General features: G+C 29.2%; 1 protein-coding gene across 1 annotated transcript; it reads right to left on the reverse strand.

The window, feature by feature from the left end:
- Window positions 1-1,070: 1,070 nt before the first annotated feature.
- On the reverse strand, window positions 1,071-14,704 carry LOC124538615. Its single transcript, XM_047115731.1, has 5 exons — window positions 14,514-14,704; window positions 10,226-10,333; window positions 5,877-5,954; window positions 4,695-4,783; window positions 1,071-1,501 (listed from the first exon to the last, which is right to left on the reverse strand). Exons 1-5 carry the CDS (start codon window positions 14,611-14,613, stop codon window positions 1,244-1,246), a joined length of 633 nt encoding a protein of 210 aa, XP_046971687.1. The 5' UTR covers window positions 14,614-14,704; the 3' UTR covers window positions 1,071-1,243.
- Window positions 14,705-15,348: the final 644 nt, after the last annotated feature.

A 15,348-nucleotide genomic window follows, 5' to 3' on the forward strand; every position in this document is an offset into this window, starting at 1 on the left:
ACATGGGAACGAAGTTCACATGTGAATTAAACGGCTTAACATCAGAAAGGTAGACAATGCGACATTACCATATCGCATATAAATAATAGTAAAATAGGTGTTTTATCATATTTTTTTTCTAAGAAGTAGTGGACCAGATTTGGGTGACAAAATATCTTACATCGGAAGAACCACCCGGCGTTAATATTGTGTAGAGAGAATATACCCTCTAAGTAACTTCCGTTTAAAACATAAATAGTCACTCGATCGAGGAACCGAAAAAGTGCCTTCAGTCCGTCAGACAGTCCCATCTGTTACTCAAGTACTAACTTAGGTTCTCTAGGCTTTCACATCAAAATCCTTCTATTACAAACAAGGCACCTGGAAAAAACCCTACCAGTTATCTAAAAGGCCAGAGTTTACCACAACTGAAGAGAAAACATAAGACACAATAAAATAGCGTCACGCAGCCTCTTGCCTTTGGAAAAGCGCGTCTAAAATCCGCGAAACTGTTTCTGATTATTTAGTGGCGGACTAAAATGACTTCTCAAGATATGATGCAATACGCATTTCCAGAAAACTAGTCATACTGAAAATCTTTAATGAAAATGGTAGATAAGAGTAACTACTGCCTTGCTTAGCGGTTTTTCTCGGTAAAATCTACTTGCCTAACCGATAGCTTCACATTTAACACTGAAACATGATAAATAATGTTACTTTGTTTTGGGTTGATTTTAATGACATTGAGACAGCCAAATCCTTTTTAATACGTCATAAATTAATAATAATTATTTAATTACTTAACTCAAAATTTATAGGACTTTTTAGGACATACAATTTTGTAGCATACTGTATAAATTTATGTGCTAACGCTTGAAAACCATGTAAAAAATCCTTAAAGCGGTTATCTAATTTATTTTTCACAACTATTTTTGGAAACATTGTTAGATTTCTTGGATTTAAATTTAGTATATAATATTCAGGAAGTAATAAATTAAAATATAATTTTATATATAAAAATATAATATTTTTAAAAGTAATAAAAATAGATTCATATTTTTAGGTCTATCACATTTTTATAATTAAAACAATTTTAGTATATAAATATACCTATATTCACATGTATACATGTACTTATTAATGTTTAAATCGACTGCTTAAAACGTTAGGCACTTTCCAAATTTAATAATATTAAAAGTTTAACAAAATACACTAAAAGATTAATAGTGTTGTTTCACTTTTTTAATATTGATTAATTCAAAACTCAGTTACTAATGGTCTTGTTTTTGTAATAATTTCTTAGTAACCTTTGCAAGTAAAAGTCCGTTCCATTTGATATTTTATATAACCTCTCTTTGTAGGGAATATCGTTGTCACCTGGCTCGTAAACATCGTCTGAGTTGTCAATAAATCGTCTTAAAACTTTTTGAAAGTAATTTTGAGTTTGCACGATCACATAGTAGCAGAGCACTTGCATGCCGTTTTCATTATACACTCGCCATTGCAAGAAGCCGCGTTGATTCTGAAATTAAGAAGATAATTCAATTAATTTTAAAGACATAGCAATCTTATTTTTCATTTTGTTTGTCTTTTTCTATAGCTTAAAGACCAAATACAAATACACTATAGTCTATACAAACATTTTACTAATTTTTTTAACCCTTAATCGGGCACTGTGAACTATTTTCCCACCTTCTAAAGATATTTTTAAAATAGCAACTTTTTAGGTTGTAATTTTAGACAAAAATAATCTTAGATACATTATAGATAAAACATTTTATCATTTTTAAAAATATATATATGATTTTATATACACTGATATCCAACTTGAGTCATGGAAAAAATATATTTAGTTCTGCACGATTAAGGGTTAAGAAATATCAATTAATAATTTGAGCTTATAGCCCATCTTCGTATCGCAAACATATCAAAATAAGCGACACGAGGCAAATTTACAGACGGCAAAAAAATTCTAATTACCTTGAGCGTTTCGAGTGATGTAAAAAAATTTGAAGTTTAAAAATACACATCATATTTTTTTACAAACTCTAAATATACGAAATAATAAATGTACATATCTAATTAAAATGCAGCATGTTCGAAGTCTTATTAAAAAACATAACTTTAAATTTATGTCTTCTTACTCCTAATGAAGTAATCTTTGCTATTATAAAACTAGAAACATAATAATTCTAATGTCAGATTTACGTTTGAAGTTATTATAGTGCAGATCTCCCTTCCAACAAAAGCGATCCCCAGGCAGCTTCATCATTTAACCTAGTAGTACCAATATACACCATTAGAGAGCTATATACTCAACACTTTTAGCATTGTGGTTCCTCTTATAAATGTGAACGTTATCAATGCAAGTTGAGATGGCTCAGCGACTAGAACTTGTAAATCTTAGAAGACGGCGGGTTCAAACCCAGGTACCAATGAATTGTCCGTGAAAGAAAGTTTCGTGTGAGTACATGGATGAAGGTATATGAAAATCTACAAAATAACATTAGAGCGGTGTGAAAAGATTTTTTTCTCTAAAAGTAATATTCAAAAATAAGGCGTAAAATTAAATTAAATTTTATTTTAAAAAAGGCTTTCAAAAACAGGGATCATTGTGACAATATACATTTCGGGCATAAGTGGACCCATAAAGAGTCAATATAAAATATTAACTTCGCAACATTGTAACAGAAACAAGTTCCTAATCCTGTAATATCTTTATCCTTAACGATTACCCAAAAGTGAGGTTTACATAAAAAAAAACAAAAAACGATAATAAATGAGCAATAACGTTTTTATTGAATGAGAATATTTTTCAGAACAAGCTTTATAAATAAAATAAAATAATAAAAATAAAATAATCATTGTAATATTATATGATAATCAACACGAATTTGCGATTTAAAATGTTCAAGTAATATTCATATGACTTGTGTTAGAATGATAGAGCTTACGATGATATTCATTTTCGTAATCGAAATAAGAAATAGCACAAAATAAACTTGGTTGTACGCCCGACGGGGTTGATGCAACCCGCTTATCACATTTTGTACTGACGTTTGTCGGTTAAAATCGGTAAACGCGGGACTACATCGGTACATATAATATTGTTGGGTTCCGATTTGATTAGCAAAAATATAATAATTATTATAATTGATATTGTATTTCTTCTTTTCACCACTGCTGTAACACATTCATAAATTTAAAATTGAATAAAATAAACATTTTAAAATATAATAAGGATGTGGAGTTTGGTTATTACGAGCTACTTGATGAATAATTGACGGTTTAGCCGCAAAATACATTATGTATTTTTCATGTGCTCTACGCCACGCATCAAAATAATTTACTCATAAAGAAATGTAATTGAAACATCAAATTTTATACTTTCTTCCAGTAGCCTTTTACAAGCACTAGAATGTTAATTTACCACTAGTTCAATACACGGCGGTATTATTTTTATATTAAATACATATTGACCTGGATTTATATATGTAATTCAACTTTTAGTCTTCTGTAGGTACTAAATATATGTTTTTGCGTTCAGTTAAACTTTATTTATTAATAGGAGAAAGATTAGAAGAATTATTATAATAATTAATTATCAGAATAATTCTTTTTTAAATCAAATGATAATGCCAATGAATTATTATTTGATTAAATAAATAAAAAACGTGAGCAATCTCACGTCGCCAGAATCTTCAGTCAACAATATAATGACCTTCGTTTAAGTATACCACTATGAGTTCAAGGGTTTTTGCTTTTAACACAGTAATGTTTGATTACTATAAAACTGAAGTCAATATTGAATAACTTCTACTACTGTTGTATCTTCGACTTCATATCATATGAAAATACCTATGTTTTGGATGAACCTGTACACGATATAAATATATAAACCGAACAAAGGTACATATATATTTTTTAAATATTCAAAGAATCATGCATCTTACAACCAAAATACAATTCCAATGCAAACGTCATCCTCACATAAGCAATAAAATATATGTAGATATACTTCACACTACTCTCAGTGCCCGTACTGGCAAACTATAAAAAAGGAAGGATTTAAAAAGAATATTTAAATAAGATGCTTCTTTTCTCTGCCTAGATAATGACAGTCAGTCAGGACATTGTTTTTATAAGATTACAAGCAGCGTCTCACGGTTTCAAGCAGCTTAAATTTAAATAAAACAAGTAGATATACGCATGCCTTGCCAGATTATCATATTGATTGACAGTTGCTTCGCGTTTCTTATTATGATACTACAAGGCTAGTTACAATAGATTTATAATCTTCCTATATCTAACACGTGGATATTTTCTTGTTTCGAGTTGCATATGCGTAGTTTCTGAGCATAGCGTATTCAATCATGTGAAATCTGCAGCTATCTCTGTAATAGGCTGCAGTATTTATTTGTATATTACATCTAATCTAAATAATGTTAGAAATATCTGAAAACAACTTCGTCGTTTAATTTGTTATTTCGCGAGCTACATAGCCTAGAAATGGATATAGAGGTATATCAATTAAAGTGATGGATGAATGGACTTTAAATAGACGCGGATCGCAGACGACTTATATATCATGTCTTATTATTTGCATTTATATTATTATTTTATTCTTTTATATTTTATTTATTCTTCACGTAACATAAACTATAAACTATTCAAATTCTTTTTTTTTCATATTATTATTCTATCTTTCGACTTACCAAAGCCATATTAGTTGGTACCGACATGACGCTGGTGAAGGAAGTAACAGCATCCGTCTGTACCGGACACATTACCGTTTCACATGGTTCTGCAAATAATATTACTTTTATTATACTTTTTTTTTAAATTTTGCTTACTTTTTATTTTATTCAGATCTTTATAAATATATATTACGTTCCAGTCTGATATCATTCTACGAAAAAAAATTTGAAAGAAGAGGTAATACCAAACCTATATTTAGTTATCTTAAAGTAAAACAAAATAGATGACTAAGTTGGCAACAGCCTCGCAAACAATCAAACTTCGCCAAAGACGTGAATTGAAATTATTTAAAACTTAAAAACTGTTGAAGCTTGTCCAATGTTCAGATTTGAATCCGCAAGCAATTATTATCACATATCTAATTATATGCTCTCTACAAGATTATCATTGAGGTTATTATCAATTAAAAGTATAAATATAAAATGCAGCAAAATAAAATACCTAAAAATGATATTGGTTGTTTTTATTACTTTCGTTAAATTTTCCATTAAGCACAATTTCGATTCGACCACCTTGGTAACCAGTTTTTAAATATGGCATAACCTTATAACATTGACATGTTGGTATTACGACACAAAATTATTCGTATCTGCCAATTTTTCAATTACAACTTTTTTTCCAGAAACAGTTTCAAATAATTATGTTGGTAGTTTTGACATCGTTAAAGGATTTTCAAATCATAGAAGTTCATTGAAAACTTACTTTACTTATTGTAATTTAAAATACAAAATTAATAAGCATTCTATTTATGAATAATTACGATGATAACAGTATTTATAAATTTTAGAGTATTTTTAATCAAGCGTTTATTGTCCAGAAGAAAATCATTTATCGGACATTACTGATTATTACTATCAATCTATAGTTTTTAGTATTATGTTCTTAGTTCTTAATATTATGAAAAAAAAAAGAATCATTTCGCTTTAAAATTTAAATTTCAAAATATATTAATGTCAAAAATACCATCTTATTTTGTGTACCTCAATTTCAAATTCATTTACATAATTTGTTTAGTCTTATATGCGAAAACATTATATTTTTTTAAATATCAAATAATTTAACCTGACCTAGACTTCGAGATTTGCAGCATTTGTATGCGTATATTTGCTTAATAAGTATATATTAAAATGATAATATACCTGGAGTCACTGGCGTTCTGGCGTGAATGAAATTTATATTTATTGTGACATCTTGGTCCAGTTGTCGCGATACAAAATCTAAAACAGAACATGTTATATAAGTTATTTAGAAACACAGTAGCTCTATACTACTTTATGTGAATTGTAAAGAAGTGAAATACATAGTAACAAGTAACTTGCATAAAATTAGCATAGCAGTGCTTCTACTTTGTAATTTTTCTTAATATAAGATAATCTTCATGTCACAGATGCCGTAAGAGTTAGCCTTTGTTTTCCGTTACTACTACTTACCATACCTTTTATGTTGTTTTTTTTTTTAATTAAGTAATTATGCAAATGAATTACTAGTTTCAAATAGTCTAAACACATGTTTTTGAAGCTTATAACGTTTCAGTCGGTATTAGTAAGAAAATTATAAAGATCATAAAACAATTAAACCGACTCCAAAATTAGATACAGTCAGATAACTTAGATTAAAATGATCATCTAAATACGGCTTTTAGTTTTCGAGAAATTCATGGTCAAACATACAAACATACACTTACGAAATTGAGCATACGTACTTGGAAGCCTAAATGCATCATAATACTCAAATATCAATAAATTCTAACAATGTTACATATATTCATGTCAAACTGATTCATTTTTTTAGAAGTCGGTTAAAAATATATCGTTCATTCATGAATGAAATATTCTCACAACTGTATACGGTTATCACAGGAATAAACCATAACAACTGAAGAACATCCTTTTAAATCAAAAATATTAAGATTAATAATGAAATAGATAACTCATTAAAATTATTATTAAATAACTAGCCACCAATATTTAGTGACATTTTAGGAAAAAAAAAACGAGCTAGCTAGTCTAAGCTCAGAATTGTAAAACAAATTTTGGTATTCCAATATATTATTTAGCAACAAGTTCCTAAGAAATTTGTATGTTAATTAGTTGGCTAAATTTTAAAATAAATAAATGTAAAATCTTTAAGAATAATTGAATTATTACTCTTTAACGTTGGTTTTGCTTTTGATTCACAGTTTAAATGACTTGCTATAAAAAGCGTCATTTTCGATGATTAATAATACAAATCAAATTAACAAAATTCCGATAAACGGATGTTGATAAAACAACATGAATGACCGAATATAATTAACGATAGATCTATTTATAAAATGAATAATTAAAAATTGTCATAATGCTTTCGTAAAATCCAAAGAGATTAGGTACAGGTACGTATGTACCTACTTGCAATTATAGATACTAGTCAGAGACAACATTCATAAATATTTAAATAGTGATTTTGGATTGCCAGGATTCGGTGTTTTTACAACAACAACAGCCTGTAAATTTCCCCCTGCTATCATGCCTATCCCTTTGAGGAGAAGGTTCGGAACATATTCCACCACGCTGTTCCAATGTGGGTTGGAATATGTGTCAAAATGTCTATAAAATTAGACCCATGATTCCTCACAATATTTTCCTTCACCGGCGAGCATGAGATGAATTATAAGTACAAATTAAAACATGAATATTCAGTGGTGGCTTGCCTGGGTTTAAAACTGCGATCATCGGTTAAGATGCACACTTTCTAACCACTAGGCCATCTAGGCTTGTCGGTGTATTTATGTCTTCTAAATAACCAACTATATACAATATTATGTCCGTTCAGACGTAACACTATGTATTGTAATAAATACCAGTGTTATATTTAATACCTACATTGATGTGTCTTTTAGTGGTGCAACAACAACAACAACAGCCTGTAAATTCCCACTGCTGGGCTAAAGACCTCCTCTCCCTTTGAAGAGAAGGCTTGGAACATATTCCACCAAGCTGTTCCAATGCGGCTTGGTGGAATACACATGTAGCAGAATTTCTATGAAATTTATCACATGCAGGTTTCCTCACGATGTTTTCCTTCACAGCTGAGCACGAGATGAATTATAAAGACAAATTAAGCACATAAATCAGCGGTGCTTGCCTGGGTTTGAACCCGCAATCTTCGGTTAAGATGCACGCGTTTAGTGGTGCGTAGATTTAAAATTCAAGGTGTTCCAATCTCAATTTTAATAGTACCTAACATTGTACAATTATTATTTTTTGTTTTGAATTAATCTAAGAAAGAATATGTTTTACTACTCATAAATATATAGATGGACAAATTCAAACCAAAACACAACAACAAAAAATAATAAATTTTCTTATGTGCTCGTATTAGATAGATATAAATGAAATCACAAAAATATTAAGAATATTTTTCGTTTATCATTTCGTTTGTCAATTTATTTTATTTTGATTATATCTTAATAAAACAAACAGCTAATAGCACTTTCCATTATCACAATTTTAATTAATAATAACAAAAAATACCATTGCAATCGATAAGTAACGAGTCATTTTGATCGTTGTTGTAGATAAAATTTAACAACAGTCATGATAAATTTAAGAATGAATATTGTCGGATTCCTGTTATTTTATTAAATACGAATGTATTTATATTCTTATAAACTGAAAGTGTTATTATGTTGTATTAAAAACATGAAAATTTCAAACAGGACGTTCCTACTGATACTCGTAGGTACTACGTTATAATCCATCATACTACTTACATTAAAATATATTGTATGTACTATTATAAAGTTTGAGGAAAACCTACATATATATCTACTTTGTTTTTTCGAACAGTATTTTTACTTATATTTATATAGTTTTCATTGATAACCATGAAATATATTGATAGTGATTGTTAGTGTCATTCACAAAAAATATACTTATTAAGCAAAATATATATTTAATTTTGGACTCACATCGGCTGTGAGTCCAAAATTAAATATATATTTTCGGAAAAACTGTCTCAGGTGGATTCCACATCCCTGCACAACTTGCACTGATTATTTAGGGGATGTAACCTTTTTGTATTGTATAGTTACCAAACGAATGGGAAGGCCCACCTAATGAAAAAAGACCACCACCATCCTTGGACATCTATAACACTGCAAAATATGTATTATATTCATTTCTCGGGTACCCTTCCCAAGTCTAGGCGAAAGTTGATTCCACAGAATATTTATACACAGTAGAAAATACCTTAAAAATAGATATTTTGGTTAGTTTCGGATGCCTTGGGGGGGGTGGTGTGGTAGTTGTTGTAATGTAACAGGTGAGCCTCCTGCTCGGTTGCCACAACAATAAAAAAAAAATTAAAAACTTCTCAGGCCAGCCAATACGCTTTTTCAATATTTATTTGTATAAAATATTAAAAATGAATTATTTGTGTATTATTCGAATTTTATATAATTAATACCTTTTATGTGTGTAAACTTACTTTTCTACGTTTAAGGAAAAAAATGTTAACAACAGCGTGACACAAAATAGGTTAGGTTAGGATAGATGAGCTTAATAACGTTGAAAATCAGAAAAAGGGAAATAAACTAGGATAAATATGTATAATAGAAAAAATATATTTGTTGGAAACTGATAAGGTACGCAAAATAATTCGGAACCTTAATCGGACGTAATGACGAAAAATATCAGGATGTAGGTACTAAAAATAATTAAATACCTACTTTAATTGATTGATTAATAATTGGTAGTTGCGTCACGCAATCGGATAAACAAGACTTTTTGGTTCATATCAATTAAAATTATTGATTGTTACTAAATGACTTTAAATTGTAAGATTCGCGTCTTGTTCCTAAATATATTTTGAATCCATTTTGCTGTTGAAAAACTTGGACCTTGTGGAAGTAATGTAAAAAGCTTCATTAAAACTATAACACATCTTATTGCTTCTACTGGTGAAGGCGAGCTAGTTTGTTATTAGCCCAGGGGATTGGAATTGCGATGAAATGGGAAATACTGCAAGCATTTTTACCACCATTCCACGCGATTATGATTTATACAGTAACTATTTTTAATTCATGTTTGTATTTATTTAAGGATTTCACTTGTATGTGAATAATTCTTATGTAAATTTAAGTAGGTAATCATACCTTTCTACGTAATTAAAATGTCCTAATGTAATATCTTTTAAGAAACGAATGATTAATTTTGATTAGTGATATGAAGTAGTCGTTGCAATTCATATCTATCACATTTTCTGATACAATTAAAAAATTATCGTATCTGGCACGTACAATATTTTTGTGAATAATACTTAGTTATCAAACAAAAAAAAGGAAATTGGATGATAGAGGATAAAAAAGTGAGTGTCTATTTATAAATGGGTAATACGTATTTTGCAAGACTCTTTTGGTTAAAAATGCAGAACTTACGTGTCTATTTATAAATGGGTAATGCATATTTTGCATGACTCTTTTGGTTAAAAATGTCTGTATTTTACTTACCAGCATAGAATTCAACATTTACTGGAATTTCCTCTCCTAATGTCACATAACATGGTAGCCTCAGGCCACATCCTTCGATGTTTACACTTTGTAAATCGTAAGCCGACCCTGAAACAAGTTTATTGTCATTATTTCAATAATTGTCAGGGTTTTACAAATAGTATATTGTTGTGTAACCACATATGTAGTGGTTAATAAACAGCTATTAAATATTGTGCACAGGTAGTACGTCATTTTTTACTGCAGTTATAAAGGTATTTGATATATAGGACTATAACTTATAACCTACTTATATGAATATTTAATTGGCCGTATGTATGTACGTATACATTTACATATGTATGCACAGGAAATATAATCTCAAGTATATATGTATGTATAATTCTACTATTTAATCTGAAGGAAAGATTATGTAGGCAGTTTATGCAATTAATTATAAATATAAATAGTAATAAGTAGGCATTTTGAATTAAATTAAAGTTGTTAACGAGAACTTTAAACTTTAGCTCCCAAAAGTGCGTAAGTAGGTATAATTCTAAGTATAAAAAATCTAATAAGTTTAATTGTGATTGTAAACCTCAAATTTTAATGTATCTATGGGCAATTAAGGAGTTACCTACTTCGTACTTTGTTTATTATATCAACAACCACTAAAAATACTGCACTAAATAATTCAAATTTTGTGTGCAGTAAATGCATCAAAATTACATACATGTACATTAAATTTATGCATATAAACTAGTATATGTTATCTTATTTTATCAGTTAAGAAGCATTAAATAGTATTAGTAATGGGCGGTACCGCATATTTTTACCTATTATCATAATTAATATTCTTAACTTCATAATACGTGGAGTCATTCAATTCTAGAAACTTCAAGAATATCGAAATTCTATTCGTGGAAAAAGAAAGTTTTTTATGCTTATCGTTAATTCAAGGTATTTGTAATTACATGAATTAACTCCGAATGCGGTTTTGCTTTTAAATTATATTTTTTTCTTAATTTAGAAAACTCCGTGTTACAAGCAATACAGTTGTATAAAAATATACGGATTCTATTAATAATCATTTCAGAATAATGTTTAGGTTTTATATGGGTATACAAAAGTTTAATTTGTCCTCCATTGTGGTTCAAGCTTGCTTCAGACTTTCGGTTTAGTGGTTGAACTGTCATTGAGTGAATTTGTCCCCTTCGACATTGACCCTTTAAAGTTTTAATTCTTGCAACGTTTAAAATTGTCCACGTTTATTCAACTAGGATTTTTGTTATCAATGGAAGACATTAGCAGACAGATAAACTATAATTTTGCGACGACGATGGTATTCGGTGGTACAGATTTTTCGTTGTTGAATACATAAGACCTTCTTCTTACAACTGTTTCACTACGAAAAACGTAACCATGTTTTCCTGTTTGTTAAGAATATTATCATATTATAAGCCTAATATTACTAGCTAGTTACTAAGTTATATTACTAGCATGACAGTTTAAGTTCGCGATATCCCAAACGATTGTATGTACTTTTTTATAGTATAGTTAGGCGTAGGTCACCACCGCATATATATTTATATATATTTATACCGTATACGATAGCTTCATTCAACACAATAATTATTAAGAGTTTGATTCGTGATTATTAGCCCGTACTCCCCACCCAGACCGGTTTGCACAAAGCTGTACCGTCTAGATATAAAATAGATACAATGATTGAACCTTACAATATAGGCACATGATACTGCAAAGTTTTCTGTAGGCCTACAATTTGTTTCATTATATGTCGTAAGATTTACCCAGCTTTAGCAGAAGACTTACCGTCATAGTGCAGCCATTTTTTACAAAATATTAACAAATCATTTAGTCAAAATCAAAAGTATCCTCCCTTATATACATAGGATTTATTCATAAAAAGATTTATTGGTACATATGCAACAAGATGTACCGCAAAGCTCTTTCGTAATTCTCATAAGCTATGATTAATGGGACCGATTAAAACGGGATTATAATATGTGCCATAAGCTTTATCAATTGTTTTTTATTATCATGTTTTACGTTTTTGTTTTTCAAAGTATTATTTTATGTATTATTTCAACGCGAAAACTATTTTTTAGTCAAGAATAAAATTTGCATATAAATGAATGCTTTATATACACAGAAAACGACGTGAAATTCCTAGTCTGGATTTAACAAAAATCAATATTTATACTTATCTTAAACCTTTTTAGAGTCTGCTAATAATATTACAATCAAACCCAATATAAAGAAAGGTAAACAAAATTTTTAAACTCAAATATAAATCACGGCTACTTATCAGTAGCTATAAAGTGTATTCATAATGCCCAGTTATCAGAAGTTAATTGTCAATATAAAGTATTGGTTTATGACCCTTCAAATATTTGATTTATAAATATTTAGATATAAATAGAGAGATTACGCATTTGTTTTGTTATCTTTATGACATTAGATCTACTATATCTAATAAACTCGGAGGTTTGAGATATATAAATATGTCTAATTGATTTTTAATAATGTTACTTAGAGCCTTTGTTTGTATACAAACAAATGATATTAGTTATGCAAAAACAAGCGTATTAAAAGGATTATTTTGTATCGGTGTACATTTATCCGCTTAAGATATATACTCAGTTTAAAGTTATTCCCTATCTTAACATCCGGCAGGTCTTAAGTTTTCGAAAAATAATCATTTTCGTGACTAGATTGTTCGTGCATGCAAATCAAAGACTTTTTTATCGCGTTTTTATGACAAATGAACTTCAAAGTAGGTTATCGAAAATTGATAGGTATAGTACAATTTGAATTTGAAAGTACACATTTAAATATAAATCACGATAGTATCTTCATCTTTTCTTTGTTCTATTCGATAATCCTTGTGTACGTGCAACTGCTATAGAAATAAGAATCTAATAACAACGTCTGGAGTCGGTCCTTTTTTTTTAATTCAGATAATATATTTTTTAATATTTTTCGAAATGTAGGCAGTTACGGTATGTCCCATAAATAAACCAAAAAGTTAAAGTTAAGTAATGATTATTATTATTTACGATAAAGTTTTCAATGAGACAAGAGTCATTCTTTCGTCCTTAAATTGTTTTAGCAACATAATATAGTCAGATCTGTTCATATTAGCAAATTAGCCAAAGGTCAAGAAGGGCTCATTGGGATACGTTACTCTCATGTGTCTACCACAAACAGGGGTTTTATTTTTTGTCATCTTTTTTCGCAAAACAAAAAAGAAATTTCTATCTTTATAATAACGTAAAGATAAACGTCGTTAAAGAGCCTCCCTTATGAACTATAGAAAATTTTAAGAGGTATTTAAAGTAATTACGAAACATTTTTTTGTGAATAGAAGCAGTTCCAAAATAATATTAGCTTTCAGTCCATTGCTTGGTCTAATTAGCATAGGCATATAGCATAAAAAATATCACATCTAAACAAATAAAACCGAAGATATAATTTCGTATGATCAAGAATGACGTCACGTCACCATTTTTTTGGAAAAGTCAAAAACTGTTTTTATTTTTGTCATTTCTTTTTCAACAAATCTAACAACCAGGTTAGGTTGCTTATTTATTTTTGTATTACACAATTAGTATATTTTAAAAATATCAATGTTAAATTACCAATAAACGGAGGACTTATCAACTGTTAAACAAAATGTTTGAACATTCACTATTTAGAACATTCTTAACTGAAGATCGTATTACGTAAATATCTGGGCACATCAGAGGACGGGATAAACGGCCACAAAAATGATTTTACATATGCTTAAATTATGTTTATAAATCATCATGGAAAAGGTCATAAGTATACATGTATGTACGGGTGATATAGAAACCACTCCTAAAAAGAGGCGACCTAGACGAGGCTAAATGATCAGCGGGATACAATTTAAAAAAAATCTTGATTTGCGGATATGATTCTTTGATTTGATTTCGACACAGCGGCCATTTTCTTCATCGCTGACTACGACATTAATTGATTACACAAAGGCACAAAAACCATCAATTTTAGTAGATTGCAATTTGAAACATTCGATTGAAATGTTTTTACCGTTCGATTTTGAAAAAGGTAGTTTCGTTTCGTACAAGTTGATACATGTTGACATGTATTTAAAACAATATGCTATATCCTATACCTATACAGATAATGTCAGTCTCTTATTTCTTTTTATTAAACCGATATTTGTAATATCTTGAAATGTACGTTACCTTTACCTAAGTTGGACACAGAAAGCGATAAAAATTAACTGTTAGTATTTTGAACTTACCGCAATCCTCAAAGACAACTGAGGCGCGGGCGGTTACAACAATAAAGTGCAGCACTATTAGACACAAAAACAACATTCGTACCTCACTAAATGATTGCATATACCACAATTGGTCGCACTGAAGTTTTTTACTGAAATATATCACAGTACCAGGCGATTACCTATCGTATGAGATAACATTTTCACAGCCGCTGGCATTCTGATGCATTAGAGGAAAGGGTGATAATCGCTAATCATAATTAACATGACAAAAATTAAACAAGCTCGACGATAAGGCTATGTATTTATATATTTGAAAGAAGTCAATCATTATTATCATTTCGCGTAGGAATTAACAGGAATAAGTTAAACATAATGATATGCAATTTGGTACTATAGATACTTCCAATGAATCATTCTTTTGAATTTATTATAATTTGGCAGGCAGGCACAATCTACCATACAATTTATAATAGTAGAAACATTTTTATTTTGGGGCACTTTTTAGGCTATATGACAAAAAAACTTTACTATGTAGGTATGTGTCTTTCTCATATATTTTACCCTTATTTATTTGCATAGGTATATAGCAGATATGTGCTATGTTTTTTATAATAAATATATGTATATACCATAATACCTTATTTTATATGTAACTTAGTATATGAAAAATAAACTAAAAGTATAAACAAAAAAATTATGTGCTTTCTGAAGCAACCTCAATCATAGACTCCGTGACGCAACAAGGAAAATCTCGACTTAAAAATCCAATATTTATTTATTGAAATGATCTGATGATTTAATCTTATTACAAACTTTAGAATTTTTTGATCTTATGAACTACTCACTACACTCT

The sequence above is a fragment of the Vanessa cardui genome, chromosome 20, assembly GCF_905220365.1.
Source record: "Vanessa cardui chromosome 20, ilVanCard2.1, whole genome shotgun sequence".
Lineage (NCBI taxonomy): Eukaryota > Metazoa > Arthropoda > Insecta > Lepidoptera > Nymphalidae > Vanessa > Vanessa cardui.

What these genes read in the sequence shown, in the direction of transcription:
- LOC124538615 (XM_047115731.1), bottom strand. Translation starts at nt 14,613, where the DNA reads ATGCAATCATTTAGTGAGGTACGAATGTTGTTTTTGTGTCTAATAGTG. An exon ending in CAGAACGCCAGTGACTCCAG is followed by an intron (nt 4,784 to 5,876) that starts GTATATTATCAT and finishes TATTATTTGCAG; the next exon opens with AACCATGTGAAACGGTAATG. An exon ending in TACCAACTAATATGGCTTTG is followed by an intron (nt 1,502 to 4,694) that starts GTAAGTCGAAAG and finishes TCTTAATTTCAG; the next exon opens with AATCAACGCGGCTTCTTGCA.